The following is a 16,723-nucleotide window of genomic DNA, read 5'->3' on the forward strand; positions in this document are numbered from 1 at the left end:
AGGATAATACCCAGAGGTGCAGTATAATTAACTGGAGTGTAGATCTTTACTTACTTCCACATCTGTATTTAATGTATTGGAGCTGCAATCACAGCTGTCATTGTACAGGAAGCTACTTTCTAGAGTACATTTTCTTATTTTGTTTATACCCATTAAATTCTGCCAGACCATTTTTAAAAAACACATTCTTCAAGTTTTCACTCTGGAGGAAATGAATCTTGAGTAGAGAACTGGAAGCATTTCCTTATCTTCACCTATGTCGCCCATATTTAATGTGATGTGATATTTAAATGGATGAGATGGTCCCCACCCCAATTTCATTATCCTCAATTTCCCATGAATCCTTAGAACCACGAAAATGAAAAAAAAAAAATTATCTAGATGATTGTGAAATGCATGTTTGAAATTGCCATATTGTAGAAAAAACAAACAACCTGCACTTACTTAAATTGTAGAAGTTGGTAAGTGTGTAGAATTACTGTTTGCTGTCAGTCACCAGACTGGTTCTGCCCATTTCCCACTGTTTCCTCTTTATTGGTTTCTGCTGGGTTATCCACAGTAGTGACTGATGGCACACCGTGGTCCCAGTCACCGCGGGATCTGCAGCCTCTGCTCTCTCAGCGCCACTAATAATCTCTGTGCTGATTTGTACACTGTGTCTTTGTACTGGTATCATTGAAACACCAGGTGTTTTTGCAGATCTGTTTTCACCTGTTTGTCACTTTTCGTTTGCTTTTGGCTACTGTCCTGAAACAGACTGCCGGCTGGGCCTCGATAACCACGTGAATCACGTGTGCAAACATGCATGTGTGTGCATTCATGTGCAGCCTTCAAGGGTGTGGATGAAAGTGTGTCTTCCTATGTGTATCTGCGCGTGTGCTTCTACAATTTATCACTGCATAGTCATTATGTTTGCATTTTACATTTATTTATTTAGCAGACGTGAGTGACTCAGATAATATGTGACAAACATGGCTGTCAAAGGTTCAACTGCTGTTAGTCTAAGTTTCCATTGAGTTGTCAGTACCTGGTGCTCTGAAGCTACCATCAGAACGGCTATACAGATGAATAACATCTAGGGAATCTAGCAGGAACATACAAGGAAAGAGAATTTATTTGGACTAAGTGAAATCATTTTTACAGGATAGTCGAGGAAGAATGACCAGGGCCGGGTCAGTGTTAGCATGCGGTTAGCTGAAGTATTCCCAGGATGGGTCGGTTTTTGAAAGTGGTGAAGGACTTTTCAGACCGGATGCAGTTGGGTAGCTCTTTGTACCATCAAAGAACCACACAAAAACTCTGCCATGAGACTTTTTGTCACATAGTGGAGGAACCACCAGACAATGCTTGCTGACTGAGGGAAGGAGGAAGGAGGAACATATGACCTGATGTACAACATCAACCATTCCTTGAGAACAAGCACCAATGATGTAATATAGGCACGTAGAGCAAGTCAGTGCCTTACATTGTCAACGATGCTCCCTGCTTGAAAGTATATGATGTAGGACCAAGTGTTGATAGGACTTTTGTTCAATTTACTTAGCGGAGCATGGAAATATAGGTAACACTTTACTTCAGGCAGTTAACATAATTCATTATAGATACCTTCATAATGCATTATAATGGTCATTATAAGTCTTTATAATGCATTCTGAAGACATTTATAGTGCACTATAGATACCTCATAATGCATTATAATGGTCAGTATATGCATTATAGATGAGAGCTTCATAGAGCATTCAAGTGCATTAAGTAAACATGACTATAATGTGTTGTGCCTTTTTATAAATAGTTGTACACATGTTTATAATATTTTAAGAAGGCATTATAATGCATTATGAATGTATCTATAATGTAGTATACATAACTACTTTAAGTAAAATTATACCAAAATATGAATTCTTGGAAGCTGTAGTAGATAAGTATGTACTTGAATTCCAAATATATCTTCATGGCCTGTGTCTACAGGCTTGGAAACTGGGGAAATGGATGCAACAGCAAATGAATTTCTAATGTTATCTTGACACCAGTCACAACAACCCTTTTTGTATGTCCTCCTTGTGCAGGATCCCAGCGACTCCCACAGCTCTGACCTCTGACATTTGACCTCTGAGCACCCTCTCCCTTATACCTTTACTGTGTCCGTCTCCAAAATTCTGACAATCGGGTATCTTTTCCTCCGTGATCTTCTCAACCTCTCACTCCAGTTCTCAATGGATTGGGGACGCCCAGATCCAGTTGTCTGTTGACCCTCGGGGGGAGGGGGACGAAAAAAGGTGAACTGAAAAGTAGGCGGGGGGGGTCACCTGAAGAATTAAAGCTAGACTCTCTTTCCATTCTCCTTCTTCTTGTATGGAGAAACAGGACGTCTGGAAATAAAGGAGGGAGAGGAGTGGGGGTGAAAAATACGTCTCAACGTTAAGAGAGGACAACCCCCCCTTCCCCCTAAAAGAAAGACAGAAAGAGAAATAACAGAGACATTGTGCTCATAACGAGCAAGTGCAGGACCATCCCCAAGTCAGAACAGTCTTTATAGCTGTGTCTCTACAAAGCAACCATGGGGGACCTCGCCAACAGCACGGTAGAATTTTACCCCAAGAGCCAGAGGGGCACTGGGGCCAGCAGTGGCTCAGAGGTCAACCATTCGGGGGATTTCGGGGTCACCCTGGAGGAGCTGCGGAACCTGATGGAGCTCAGGGGGGGCGAGGCCCTGCAGAAGATCCAGGAGAGCTACGATGACACGGATGGTCTCTGCCAACGGCTGAAGTCATCAACCAGCGACGGTGAGGAAGCCTCCAGTTCCCTTTTCTCAAATGTCTTTGATTGCAGTTTGTCTTGTCTTTACAGACAGGTGAGGCTGGGGTACTGTTATCTCATTGGCCGTTTACTAAAAAATGCCTTTACATGAGGCCATGTGAGACCATGAGCCACCAGTAGGAGGACCAGAAAGGCCATGTATTTATGCCAGAACCAGCCTGTATTTCTTAGTGCCTTTATCACCGCAGGCTGACAGCAGGACCACATTTTATAAACCTGCCTGAAAACATGGTCTGTGTACGAACAGTGATTTAATGACCATTTTAATTTGACATTAATGTGTTCTTTGCCTTCTCGTGCTGTCTGGATATAATGGTGGTTTCTGCTTGGGTGTCTTTTACTATGTTTTCCCTATTATCTGCCATCAGATTCCTCATGGTCTGTCTGCCCATTTTTTAAACCTTTGTTCATGGATGTTGAGATTAAATGGGTTGAGATTAAACAGGGAATTCCCCCCCCCCCCAGCTGTCCTGATGTCCGGGCGGAAAGGGGGCTGGATTATTAAAATGCTGTTCTGTTTTGTATTCTAACCCCTCTGGCCAGCAGCTCCTCCCAGCCCTGCCTGTCTGTGTAACCTACCCTTTGCTGTCTGCTGTACTGTGTCACTCCTATGATTTTAATCCCCCCGCTTGTCTTCCTGTCTCCTTCCACTTGCCGATTGCTGTCATTTCTAAGATCAGCCCCCTCCAACTGATTGGCACACACAGATGCACTCGCACATCCGGACACGCCTCTCGCCATCATCCCCTATTACATGTCTTTTCTTTCGTCTCTCCATTCCATTTTATCCTTCCGTTTTTCAGCCCTCCGCTGTCCTTCATTTGCCTTCCTCCTCTGACCTGCTTTCGTTAGAAGGAGCTTTATCAGAGCAGGAGGGCAGGCGACCAGCTTCTCTGCATCCCTGTACATGCAACGGATTTACACCTCAAGGACAGACCTGACATGCAGGCAGATTGGTCGGAATATTCATTTGTTAAATGGATCTATCTGGCTTCCCCTGATTGACATCTGCAGGACTGAGACGTGGCCTACGACTGTCTCGTCTCAAAAACGCTCTTCTAATGTTACACTATTGCTATGTTTGCTCATTTTATTTAAAAAATCTCTCAGATTACAAATCCTAAAATAAGATGTGTGGCAGAAATATCTCGCTTGTCCTCTGTTTTTCCTTTCCGTTAATTTATTCCGTTTCGGATGTGCTTGAATTTAACCTTTATCCATTCGGCTCTGCAGCAGAATGATACTCCTGTAAAGTGCGGGACCAGCGTCAGGCAGACATGTATTTACCGTGATCAGTTTTCAGTCTTTCTGTCATCCCCTGTTCTCCTTCTCTCTTTCAGTCTGCCAACTTCCCACTCTCCATACAAGCTTTCCTGTTATGTTGCTAGGCTACAGACCTATCAGTGGTCTGGTGGGTGTATAGAGGACAGTTTTACACCCCCTATCTGTCTCCTGGACTGTAAACATCAAGTCAGCCCTCGTTACAGTGTTACATTTCAAAAATACAGAATGAATAATGTTTTTCAATTGTATTTTACTATATCTTTAAGGCAATAAATGTAATACATTTTAATCCAGATTAAAGGCATTATTAACATGCAAAATAAAGCGTATTGGTGGAAATCTTAAAAGAATATAATTCCAGCACTCATCCTGAGTGTAGATCTTGTAATTATCCAAGTAATAGTGAGACTATGTCATCGATGTCTCATTCTTACACAGTGCTGTCTGCCTTGATGCTGTGGCTCAATCGCGGGGTCAAACAGCAGCTATTCCACCTCGCAGCACTGGCGGCAAAATGCAGATAAGAAAGGGAGGATTTAGCAGCATGAAAAGTAGGAGAGAGGGAAGGGGAGGCTTCTCGGGCGATCCGATCTCGGAACACCAGCGTCTCCCGTCCTGAAACCTGTAACACAAGCCTCGATTTGGACCCAGGTTCCAGGCAGCTGGTGAAACCAACACTGCAGAACCAAGGGAGGGTGATGGAGAGGGGGAGAGGTGGAGGGAGAGAGAAGGAGAGGGGGGGGGGGCGAGAGAGAGAGGGAGCGAGTGAGCGAGAGAGACAGCAGCTTGACGCATTGTCAAGGACGCACCAAGGGGAGAATCCGAGTGAGGAAGGCAGAGAGGAGGATGGTGTTCTATACCTGAGGAGGAGACGGCGTCTCCGCCAGCCCCTGCGGTTGTGATCAGTCAGCAGAATTCCAGTTAACCCTCGATACTCGGGTGAGATAGCGCTGCCCTGCAGGACATGCGCGTCGCGAGCACAAACACACACACGCCGCCTCTTTTCCAGCACCGAAATTAGCATCGGTCGTACTCCCAATTTTAAAGCCCCGAAAAACATGCGTAATAAAAACATTTAAACCATTCAGCTGTTTCAGTCTATTTCAGTTTGCTCGCCGTAACAGGCTTTTGTGTGTGATCCAGGTAAGAGAGGTTTTATGGTGCCATACTGCTGGAATAAAATGGGTCAAAACCAGTGTGAGGAGCAGGAAGCGCACGGCGTCTGTCAGCAACGGCCGCTCTGTGCGGACGCTCTCGCTAGCCGAAAGGCTCGCCGGGTTCCCTGAGTGCACCTGCGCCAAATCTTTCCGGGCACGACGTTCGTGCCCGCCATGCCTCTGTGGTCTGTGAGGCCAAGCACATCTTACGCTTCCGGTGTAAACACACACACACACACACACACACACGGGAATCACACTGAGAGCCCTTCCATCACTGCAGGGAAATGGAATTAAAAAAATGTGGGCAGCCTATATAGAATGACATCATTTGTAGCTGGGTGAAGGGCACAGAGAGAGAGCAGAAAAAGCCACACATTCGTCCATCTTCATATTCTTTGACATGCTTTCTGTATCTTTCTGTTTTTTTTTTTGAAACGCTTTGATCTATTGATCATTTTTTTGGCCTGGTCCTGTTTTCCTCTCTCGCCCTTTAAGACTGCAGACCAAGTATATTACAATAAACCAGAGGATTGCGGAAGAGCAGAATCATGAAACAAAGATAAGGACAGCAATAGCCACCGCTAAATAAATACATTATGTGAAACTGGACTTAGTGCCCCTGCACTGCTGATTTGCAGTTTCCAGGTCACCCGGCTGTAATCGGCATGGCTGGTCACTCCAGTAGTAACAAATCTAGACTGATGGACAAACCTCTTATGCCTTTGAGGGACAGCTGTCATCTTTCACCTGTCATCTGATTTTTGCAGTATGATGTCCAGTTTTATAATTCAGCAGCAATTAACTACCCAGAAGCCTGAAATTTTGTGAACTTTACAAATCGATGACTCTTTCTGTAGGTTAAAAAAAAACTCGGTAAGAATAATAGCGGTAAGAGGTAAATGATTATTTAAATTGACAGTAATGATGTGTCTTGTTGGTTTTTGAGGCTCTCTGGTGGAACTGCAAGCCCCAACATGAACCTTTGAGGGGTCCTTGAAAAACACTGATGTGGTGGTTGAGCTTCAGGACCACAATGATATTAATAATAGAGACGGAGAACAAAGCGAAATCCATTAAGATGTGCTAATAGTGTCCAGAGAGCACGGTGAAAATGCAGAAGAACCATAAATACAGGGAGAAAAAGCAAGTGAGGGGGGGTAGAGAGGAAGGGGGTGGAGCTTGGGGGCAGAGGGACAGGAGCAGGTGACATTTGGTGGGGGGATCTGTGAGGCCTGTGTGACGATCCTGCAGAGAGGCAGCTACCCACTAGCTAGGCCATCTGTACTGCGCCCGACCCAGGCCCCGAACCCCTGAACCCCTACGCAGAGCCGTGCTACGCCGGTGCCGTCGGTCACGGCTGACGCAAAACAGGGCGTTTAATATCGGGCCCGATCTGTGAACATCTGGCAAGTTGACCACACCTGTGTCGAATGATTAAGTCACCGAATGAATGTACCGCAACACGTAGTGAGCATTGGACAATCTGTGCCCTCTCCCCGGTCATGAGTACTCTCCTGATGTCCATCCATCCACCATGACGCTGTGACCCTTTGGCTTCTCAAGGTTGGCACCTCTAACCTCTTCAAGGGCGGCACAGAGACAAGTGCAGTGGAGGTGCCCTCTTTGTTCTCAGCGTCCGCGTTGCAGCTTAATCACCGGTGATGTGGTTTCAGGTCTGTCGGGCAACCCGGCCGACTTAGAGAAGCGGAAACAGACTTTCGGCATGAACTTCATCCCCCCGAAGAAGCCAAAGACCTTCCTGCAGTTGGTATGGGAGGCGCTGCAGGATGTAACGCTCATCATACTCGAGATCGCCGCCATCATCTCCCTCGGCCTGTCCTTCTACCAGCCGCCTGGGGAGGAGAGCGAAGGTAAGTGGAGAGATTTGAGGCACATGGGAGTGAAAGACAGGCAACATGTGAAGGCAACATGGAGAAAATCAGTATTGGCCATGGTTGCACATAGGACCAATATTTGAACATTCATGTTTATTAGCAAGCAGAATTGTTAATGTATTGATGCGTGATGCGACTCCTTTTGTCGTGGACCCATCTGCTACCTCTGTGTAATATTTGTCTTTCTCCACATCTGTTTGAAACTGCTCCCCCCCCCCCCCCCCCCCCCCAGCTTGCGGGAATGTCTCTGGGGGCGCAGAAGATGAGGGAGAGGCGGAAGCGGGCTGGATCGAGGGAGCGGCCATCCTGCTGTCCGTCATCTGTGTGGTGCTGGTCACGGCCTTCAACGACTGGAGCAAAGAGAAACAGTTCCGGGGCCTGCAGAGCCGTATTGAGCAGGAGCAGCGTTTCGCTGTGGTCCGCGGCGGCAATGTCATCCAGATCCCAGTGGCCGAGATGGTGGTGGGAGACATGGCGCAGGTCAAATATGGTAGGTCTACAAATGCTCAGTAAATGATATAGAGAGGCGAAGGCGGACGATTAGAGGACTTTTTAAGGTGGCTGGGCCATAATTTATATAGAGGGGCCAGCCATGTCATTAGTCAATGATATGTTTTTGAATCAGCGAGTGAGAAGGGAGGGGGCAGATCTGGGACCAATGCACCTATGGCCCCGCCCCTGGGTGAAGAGCGGTAAACACCCAGCTTTAACTGCTCTGTCCAATAGCTAAATGATGAGTTCAGTTTAGGGGTTGTTCACATTACTCTCTCATTTTCAGGTGACCTGCTGCCGGCTGATGGGATTCTTATTCAGGGCAATGATCTAAAGATTGACGAGAGCTCCCTCACCGGGGAGTCGGACCATGTCAGCAAGTCTGCCGACAAGGACCCCATGCTTTTATCTGGTGAGTATTTTCTGTGTCTCTTGTGGTTTTTGAAGTGACATTATGGGGCATCTATATTTACCACTATGGAGGCCTCATTTGTCAAGGAGCTACATTTTGAAACCCTGGCGATGCAAGGACCCCATATGTATTTACAGTACAGGCATTCCACGCTGGCACCAAAATCGAACCCTTAAATGTTTCTTCAAATTCTGAAGGCGTTGCCAGAGATGGAAAAATAAGCATTGTAAAACTAGCAAGCTCCTGCACTGATTTGCAATCAGATTTCCCAACCTCAGATCTAGAATTAACCTATAAAGGGGTCTTGGGTCTGCTGCTTAGTGCAAATCTAACGAACACTCAACCAATCCAAGAAGTCAAACCACAGATGATTAATTAAAAATTAACTGGCGATAGGCATCGATTGGTGTAAATTGCAGAGTGCACTGTGTGCTTGATCATAGTGTGAATTTAGACCTATACTTACATAAGGTTGTAACAGAGCTGCCATGGTAAAAATTGGGTCGTGGTTGAGAAGCCCTGCTCTAGAAGGCTGTACACGAGCACTTTGCTAATTGTCCGGCATGCGCAACTCTGCAAGCGGGTCGGTAGTGCTTCAGAGAACAGTTTGGGATATGCGTGCAATGGGTCTAACTCACGCCTTCCTCCTGAGGATCAGGGCAGGCCTTCATGAGTGAGAGAATGGGAGACATTAGCTGAGTCAGTGACACTGTGCTCACAGCATCATGTAGTATCTGGACTCTGTGTTTCCCCAGGCTGCTGGTCGCCATTGCTGCGTTCGAGATGGACTTCACATGGAACAATACAAAGGCATCAGTGTATCTCACGTTCCTTTGAATTATAGGGAATGCTATTTTGACAAACGCATTTTAACACATGGCTTTCGACGTTAGGAGTAGGCAGAACTTTTCATACTCTGAAGGTATCATTTCCGTTGTTGCTTAGCAACTGCATTCATTATTAAAAAAAAAAACTGCATAGCCGTTAAAAAATAAATAAATAAAAAGAATAAGTGACCCTTTACCCTTGTATAACAGAATAATATATTTAAATTGCTAACACAAAGTTAACCCTGAAGACAGTCTAAAAGAAAAAAATCAGACAAGTACAGTCAGTAGGTACAGAAGACCTGACAGAAAACCCATAAGGGTCAGAAACACCTCTGAACATCAGCATCCAACTCTGAATGATGCATATAAATGATTCAAAACTGTGAATTTATGCATGCCGCAAAATTTTGTACATAACTGCCCTGATGCATTGCTAATCTAAAACATCTAAAATAACTAATTTCACAGAAGAGTTCCTCACCAAAAATCACAGCTAAAATTCTGAAATTTCTAAGGGCAGGACTTAATCAGCTTTCTTAAGCATAGCTTTTCTCCCTTCATATACTGAGATGAAACCAAAGACCAGTTCAGTGAAGATGCTAGTGACTTGATTCATCTGATGCATATTGGTTGCATTTCTGATCCAGTGTGGTGTCACTCTATGTGATATGTGATCTCACACCATGATGTCACCCTATGAGCAGAATCTGATGTGACTCTGTATGAAGTCACTCTGTAACTTTGCGTGTCTATGAATGAGTTATGGCAACTCTGTGACTCTATGATTGCATTTGAATCTGTGACTGACTGTATGGTTGCATGTGGCACTGTATGACTCTTTCTCTGACGTATAAATCTCTCTGCAGCTTGGAGACTCTGACTCTGCACGGTTTTGTGTCCCTGGCTTGGTGACTCTGTGACTCTGTGGTATTGATGTGTTGGTTTGCAGGCACCCACGTCATGGAAGGGTCAGGGAGGATGCTCGTCACTGCAGTGGGGATCAACTCCCAGACTGGTATCATCTTCACGCTTCTGGGGGCCGGAGAGATGGAGGAGGAGAAAAAGGAAAAAAAAGGTAAAACATCGGCGTATTAAGCATTTTAGCCGTTTTAACGTTTTTCTACATTTTTAAAACTCTTACCTTGCATATAACTCATTATATATATTGCCACTGCAATGTAAGATCATATATATTTCTCTTCAGACTAGGATAATCTAGCCACAATTACTGTTCTCCTGATTTAGGATTGGCATCAAGCTGAAATGCAAGCCAGTTTTTATAACACCACTTTCATATTTTATGGCTGGAAAATGTAGTTCAAAACAAAACAATGCCGATAGAGCCTTCAGTCAGATCACAATAGACATGCGTCTGACAGTTCTAGTCGAACAATCTAAAACCTTGCATGAGGTCTGCGCTTCCATTTTGGATTGATGTAGAAAATGTGGAAGGCAAACAAAAATATGCAGCATAATCATTTTGAGTAAGCACAAGGATCACCAAGGACACAAGTGCTTCCTCACACAAAATAGTATGCAGACTGTAGTTATGTTTGAGGAGCAGAACACGGCAAGCTGAGAGCGCTGTGTCTGGGTGCCACCTCCTCCCATGACTCTGAGCGTGTGGGTGGTTCCTGTTGGATTGCTCTGCTCAGGGAGGACACTGCAGATGTGAATAAATAATTAAGAGATGTGAAGATGGGATAGTGGAAATGGTACTATAGTGTCGCACAGGGGTAGGATGGGGAAATGGTACTATGATGTGGCTTTGGGGTAGGACAGGGGAAATGGTACTATGATGTGGCTTAGGGGTAGGATAAGGGAAACTAGTACTATGATGTGGCTTAGGGGTAGGACAAGGGAAATGGTACTTTGATGTGGCTTAGGGGTAGGATGGTGGAAATGGTACTATGATGTGGCTTAGGGGTAGGGCGGGGGAAATGGTACTATGATGTGGCTTAGGGGTAGGATGGGGGAAATTGTACTATGATGTGGCTTAGGGGTAGGATGGGGGAAATGGTACTATAATGTGGCTTTGGGTAGGACCAGGGAAATGGTACTATGATGTGGCTTAAGGGTAGGTTGGGGAAATGGTACTATGATGTGGCTTAGGGGTAGGACAAGGGAACTGGTATATGCTAAGGTGTGTGTATATTTGAAAGGTACTAGTGTTGGGAAAGTTACTGTCAGTTCTCCATCTAGAACACAGTATTACACATATATGCTAATTTTCTTTTTTAATCTTACTTTATTGTCTTTAAATACTTTTGCACAAATTCTATGCACCTCAGAGCTCCCTTAGCACTCAGTGGGGGTCACAGTCCTCACCAAGGGTTTGTTCAAACTCGTCAGTTCGTTTGGTACACACACCTTTTACAGCAGACAAAGGAAACCCCCAGCGATATCCCAGCATCCTCTGAGTACCTGACTCGCAAGGCTGATTAAAGCTTCAAAGCACCACCGATCTCTGCTCACTTGTAGCTCACCATGATTTTGGGCTCATCTTGTTTTTTATTTTTTTTTGCTTTCTTTATTTCTTCTGTATCCCCCTAAATTGCCCCAGTCCCACCTCCCACACCCAAACATCACCCCTGTACTCCTTCCTCAGAGATTAGTAATTCAAATCAGCTACATCCTTCTGCAATTGGAGTTATGCAGAGCAGCATCAGGAACGGTAGGTGAACCCCCCCCCCCCCCCACAGCTGGGGTAAGGTACCGTGGCTGACGTCACAGGAAGCTTCGTGCGGCGACAGTGATGTAGGTCTCCGGGGGGATGGCACTTTCGACCCTGCATCAGCATGCCAACATTTTCTTGAGAGAGAAAATGATACCGGCAAATATTTCAAAAGAATCATGTTTTTCACTGTCAGTAATAAGACGAAAGTGTTTCATTATCCACCCGCCGTGACATAAGGGCCTTATACGTCTGTTTTTCTCCTGTGACACTGAGAAACTCTGGCTTCAGTTATTTTTAGGCAGAGCAAATGCAGACTAGAATAATATATAAAGGATGTTTGTTCGCCGGTGGCATTCGTGGGGACCCAGGTTCCAGGAGGCTTGACATTACCAAATGATGACAAAGTAGAGGACAGGACAGCACTTGGTACAAAGAGGACGGTTAACACCAGTTCTGTGGAATTTCATTAGAAGCCTTCCTGGAAGATGAAAAAAACACGCACTCTCCTCTGCTGTGTGATGAACCATGTTGGGTTTGCTCCGGCCGTGACGCTGTACATCTGCATGTCTGCATCGTATTTATGTTCTTTGCCCCACATTTGTTCACTCTCTCTCCTACAGCCACTTATTGTGTATCGTGTTTCTCTCTTGCTGTCTGTCATCCCTCCCTCTCTCTGACTTTGTGTCCCGCAGGAAAACAGCAGGACGGAGCAGTGGAGAACAGTCAGAATAAAGGTAACAGCATTATTTTTAGTGACTAACAGTACTGAACAAAAAACAGCTTAAAAAAATTCTATTCAATTCAGAGTACAGTAATTATTTGTAAGAAATGTCACAGTAAACAGGTAATGCCAATATTAAAGTGGCAGTGAGATTTAAGAGACAGAAATTAAGAGAACGGTCAAAAAGAAGATTTAACAGACTAAACTGAGGAGAATACTTTTCCATCTTTCAGAATCATTTGCATTACCTGTACCATGAACACAGAATGTTTTTTGTAAATACTTCATGTCCATCAGTGCAGTTTATTTTAAATTCTGCTGCTTCTTTGTCATTGGGTTATTTACCGTTTAACAATCCATAAGATTCCTCAAATTTACTTTAAAGTTGACGAATTGAAAACAGAAAGTAAGAATGGGCCTTGAATTATAATGAGCTGTGTTTATGTTCAAAAATCCCCATAAGAACTTAATTGTGTGTTGGCTTTTGTCTGTAATCATATAGGTAAAACTGCTATCTCTTCGTATGTCGGGCTTAGTGTATGTCTGCCAATGTTTAATGCACGGTCACTATGGACGCTGACTTTTGTAGCAAAAATGTAACCCGATGACATCATTGTATGTCTAAATTTGTTTCAAACTTACATCTCCAGTACGGTAACTTATTCTAAAGGGGAAGATGAAAAGTATGACTGCATTAGTTTTTCCTCTGTGTTCCAGACATCGGGAAACTCTCACGTTGATAAGCATAAATGTCCGATTCGGCTAATGCGGTCAGGCGCCCATACTATTTTAATTTCCATTATGTTTTTCTATTGCAATGACTAATTTCAATTTTTTTGTGTCGCGCCCACCCCCCCCCCCCACCCCCCCAACTCCAGCCAAGAAGCAGGACGGAGCGGTTGCCATGGAGATGCAGCCGCTAAAGAGCGCAGAGGGGGGAGAAGTGGAGGAGCGAGAAAAGAAGAAAGCCAACGTTCCAAAGAAGGAGAAATCAGTGCTCCAAGGCAAACTGACCAAACTGGCGGTACAGATCGGGAAGGCAGGTGGGTGACAGATCGGGAAGGCAGGTGGGTGGCAGATCGGGAAGGCAGGTGGGTGACAGATCGGGAAGGCAGGTGGGTGACAGAGAGGAGCCCCTGGATGTGGCCCGACAAGGCACCCAAACGTCCGGTTAGCACCATCATGCCTGTACTTCATGGGCTTTTTAAATTTATTTACGGCGTCTGTTTGGCCCTGTCTTCCAGGCCTGGTCATGTCCGCCATCACGGTGATCATCCTGGTGCTCTACTTCGTGATCGAGACGTTTGTGATCCAGGGCAGGGTGTGGCTTGCCGAGTGCACGCCGGTCTACGTGCAGTACTTTGTCAAGTTCTTCATTATCGGCGTCACGGTGCTGGTGGTTGCTGTACCGGAAGGCCTGCCTCTGGCGGTCACCATCTCACTGGCCTACTCTGTGAAGGTACCGACGAATCCCCGTCCCTTTCACTCAAGCAGCGAGCATTCATGTGCGAATCACAGTTCTGATGTTTAACTCTCTACTGCCTCTCTCTCCTGATTCCAGAAAATGATGAAGGACAACAATCTGGTGCGTCACCTGGACGCATGTGAGACGATGGGCAATGCCACGGCCATCTGTTCAGATAAGACTGGCACTCTGACCACCAACCGCATGACCGCGGTGCAGGCCTACATTGGTGATCAGCACTTCCGCGAGATTCCCGACCCCGATCAGATCAACTCTAAGACCCTGGAGATGCTGGTCAATGCGATTTCCATCAACAGCGCCTATACCTCAAAGATCATGGTGAGAAGGTGGACCAGACAAAAGGATTGACTCTGTATCCAAATCCTCTTTGCACATATTCTCCTTTTGACCCAAGTTTTCTGTGTCCAAGGTATCATTTATGTCAACGAGCTATGACGTGTAATGTCCTTTGTCATTTTTCACCACCCCGTCGTTGTTCTTCCAGCCTCCAGACACGGAGGGTGCCCTGCCCAAACAAGTGGGAAATAAGACAGAGTGTGGTCTCTTGGGCCTGGTGCTGGACCTAAAGAGGGATTACGTCCCTGTGCGAGAGCAGATCCCCGAGGAGAAGCTGTACAAAGTCTATACCTTCAACTCCGTGCGAAAGTCCATGAGTACCGTGATCCAGCTGCCCGATGGTTCCTTCCGCCTCTACAGCAAGGGTGCCTCCGAGATCCTCCTCAAGAAGTGAGTGTGTGGGCAGGACGTAGTTAAATGAAGTAGTGCATAAAAGTACAAGTCTGTCGATCATAATGAAGGATTTTTTATTGATGTCTTCTTCCGTTCAACTCAGTAAGACATATATTTCCGCTAACTCGGTCATAGAGTAGACCCTGGGCTTCATTGTGGTTTACCCTCTGTTTGCAGTGGGTCCCTTAAGCCTCCCCATCTTCACCTGTGTGCAGACACACGTTTCATTTCAGCATGTAGAATGTTTTTTATGAGTCATGCGTAAAAGCATGTTGCTATTCTCACTCATACCTCTCCCTCCCCATCAGGTGCTCCACCATCCAAGGGGGCGGGGGAGAGCCACGGAGCTTCCGTCCACGGGATCGAGACGAAATGGTGAAGAAGGTGATCGAGCCCATGGCCTGCGAGGGCCTGAGGACCATCTGCATTGCGTATCGGGACCTGCCTGGCAATCCAGAACCCGAATGGGAAAACGAGGCAGATATCGTCACTGAACTCACCTGCATTGCCGTGGTGGGCATCGAGGATCCGGTCCGACCTGAGGTGCGTGGAGCTGCTCAGACCAGGTTCTGGAGTGGTGGAAGCTCCTGAGAACCACTGAATAATGTGACGGTGATCTGCTTCAGATCCTCTCACGTGATCTTCCACCAAACAGATGTTCTTGTGTGGCCAGATGCTTGACTGGTCTTTCAGCTGGCATGTCACAGAGCCATGTCCCACAGGTCCCCGAAGCCATCCGGAAGTGTCAGCGGGCAGGCATTACGGTGCGCATGGTCACGGGTGACAATATCAACACGGCACGTGCCATCGCGGCTAAGTGCGGCATCATCCAACCCGGTGATGACTTCTTGTGCCTGGAGGGCAAGGACTTCAACCGACGAATCAGAAATGAAAAGGGAGAGGTGGGCTTGAATTTTCAAGGCCAAAAAGCCTTCAGTACATGCTTCACGGCAGATGACCTCTGTCTATTTAAAGGTCCGCCTTTAGGCAGGCCTGGTGGTGCGGCAGACGACATCACCCTCTTTCCCTCTCGCTCGCAGATTGAGCAGGAGCGAATTGATAAGATCTGGCCTAAGCTGAGGGTCCTGGCTCGTTCCTCCCCTACAGACAAGCACACACTGGTGAAAGGTGGGTTGATGGAAACCTTGCCCCAATGCACAGATGTAGATTGCATGATATATTATCATATATTTAATTTTTATTTGTCAAAGTCAGATAGACCCATATCTTTTTTGTTAGCAATCAACAGAGCAGCACTATCATGGAGTTATTCCCCAGCTCAGAAAACCCCATGGATGTTTCTTGTGTATAAATCAGCGTTAGCCCAAAGAATCTTGGGTCTGGGAGCATATCAGGCGATTTATGACAATGACCCACTAAGCCCTGTCTGACCCAATTGTTGGTCTGGCAGCTTTCATGAGCAGAAATCTGAAATGCGGCCGGGAAGGCCTCTCTAGAACATTCTGTCCAAATGTGGTTGTTGAATTATTGTGATTCTTCGCTGGCATCCAGGCATCATCGACAGCACTGTGGCCGAGCAGCGTCAGGTGGTGGCCGTGACTGGGGATGGAACCAATGACGGGCCTGCACTCAAGAAAGCCGACGTTGGCTTCGCCATGGTGATTTTCGGATTATTACAACCAAAACTCAAACAAGGCTGATAGTAACTCAGAATGCTAATAATGCTAATGAGGATACTTATTATGAGTCGTTACTGATCATTATTATGTATTGCCTTACTTGCTCCACAGGAAAAGGAAGTAACAGTATTGTCTCTCCATAGGGTATTGCTGGTACGGACGTGGCCAAGGAGGCCTCGGACATCATCCTGACCGACGACAATTTCTCTAGTATCGTGAAGGCGGTGATGTGGGGCCGTAACGTCTATGACAGCATCTCCAAGTTCCTGCAGTTCCAGCTGACTGTCAACGTGGTGGCCGTCATCGTGGCCTTCACTGGGGCTTGCATTACACAGGTAGGTGCACCGTAAAGGCAGGACCTGCACACAGCAGGCTGATAACGAAATCGGAGAAAACGATTGTGGTCGCCTTAAAAAAGGATCCATTTGCATTTATATTTATTTATTAAGCTGCAGTAGAATTGCTGTGGGTGGAGCATATTGCCATGGGGTAAAAGTATCTACCGACGGATTAAATAAGTCTTTTTTCAATTATGTATATTTCATGTCACAATCTGTCTGTAGAATTAGAAGCAGGCTTG

General features: G+C 46.0%; 1 protein-coding gene and 1 long non-coding RNA gene across 5 annotated transcripts in view; one reads left to right on the forward strand and one right to left on the reverse strand.

Moving 5' to 3' along the window:
- Positions 1 to 2,249: 2,249 nt before the first annotated feature.
- On the reverse strand, positions 2,250 to 5,172 carry LOC125748175 (uncharacterized). Its single transcript, XR_007399482.1, has 3 exons — positions 4,962 to 5,172; positions 4,536 to 4,778; positions 2,250 to 2,369 (listed from the first exon to the last, which is right to left on the reverse strand). It is a non-coding gene; the product is annotated as an uncharacterized LOC125748175 (long non-coding RNA).
- The window catches only part of atp2b3b (ATPase plasma membrane Ca2+ transporting 3b), a 33,204-nt gene continuing 18,808 nt past the window's right edge, over positions 2,328 to 16,723 (forward strand). For all 4 annotated transcript variants that reach the window (XM_049024049.1, XM_049024048.1, XM_049024046.1 and 1 more), the window contains exons 1-15: positions 2,328 to 2,783; positions 6,935 to 7,132; positions 7,389 to 7,646; positions 7,935 to 8,060; positions 9,840 to 9,965; positions 12,260 to 12,301; positions 13,167 to 13,331; positions 13,533 to 13,747; positions 13,850 to 14,092; positions 14,259 to 14,500; positions 14,812 to 15,046; positions 15,226 to 15,405; positions 15,544 to 15,631; positions 16,016 to 16,122; positions 16,287 to 16,478. In XM_049024049.1, the coding sequence (XP_048880006.1) occupies positions 2,558 to 2,783; positions 6,935 to 7,132; positions 7,389 to 7,646; positions 7,935 to 8,060; positions 9,840 to 9,965; positions 12,260 to 12,301; positions 13,167 to 13,331; positions 13,533 to 13,747; positions 13,850 to 14,092; positions 14,259 to 14,500; positions 14,812 to 15,046; positions 15,226 to 15,405; positions 15,544 to 15,631; positions 16,016 to 16,122; positions 16,287 to 16,478 (2,643 nt within the window). In that variant the 5' untranslated portion in view covers positions 2,328 to 2,557. The remainder of the gene's footprint in view (positions 2,784 to 6,934; positions 7,133 to 7,388; positions 7,647 to 7,934; positions 8,061 to 9,839; positions 9,966 to 12,259; positions 12,302 to 13,166; positions 13,332 to 13,532; positions 13,748 to 13,849; positions 14,093 to 14,258; positions 14,501 to 14,811; positions 15,047 to 15,225; positions 15,406 to 15,543; positions 15,632 to 16,015; positions 16,123 to 16,286; positions 16,479 to 16,723) is intronic.

This window comes from Brienomyrus brachyistius, chromosome 8 (assembly GCF_023856365.1).
Source record: "Brienomyrus brachyistius isolate T26 chromosome 8, BBRACH_0.4, whole genome shotgun sequence".
Lineage (NCBI taxonomy): Eukaryota > Metazoa > Chordata > Actinopteri > Osteoglossiformes > Mormyridae > Brienomyrus > Brienomyrus brachyistius.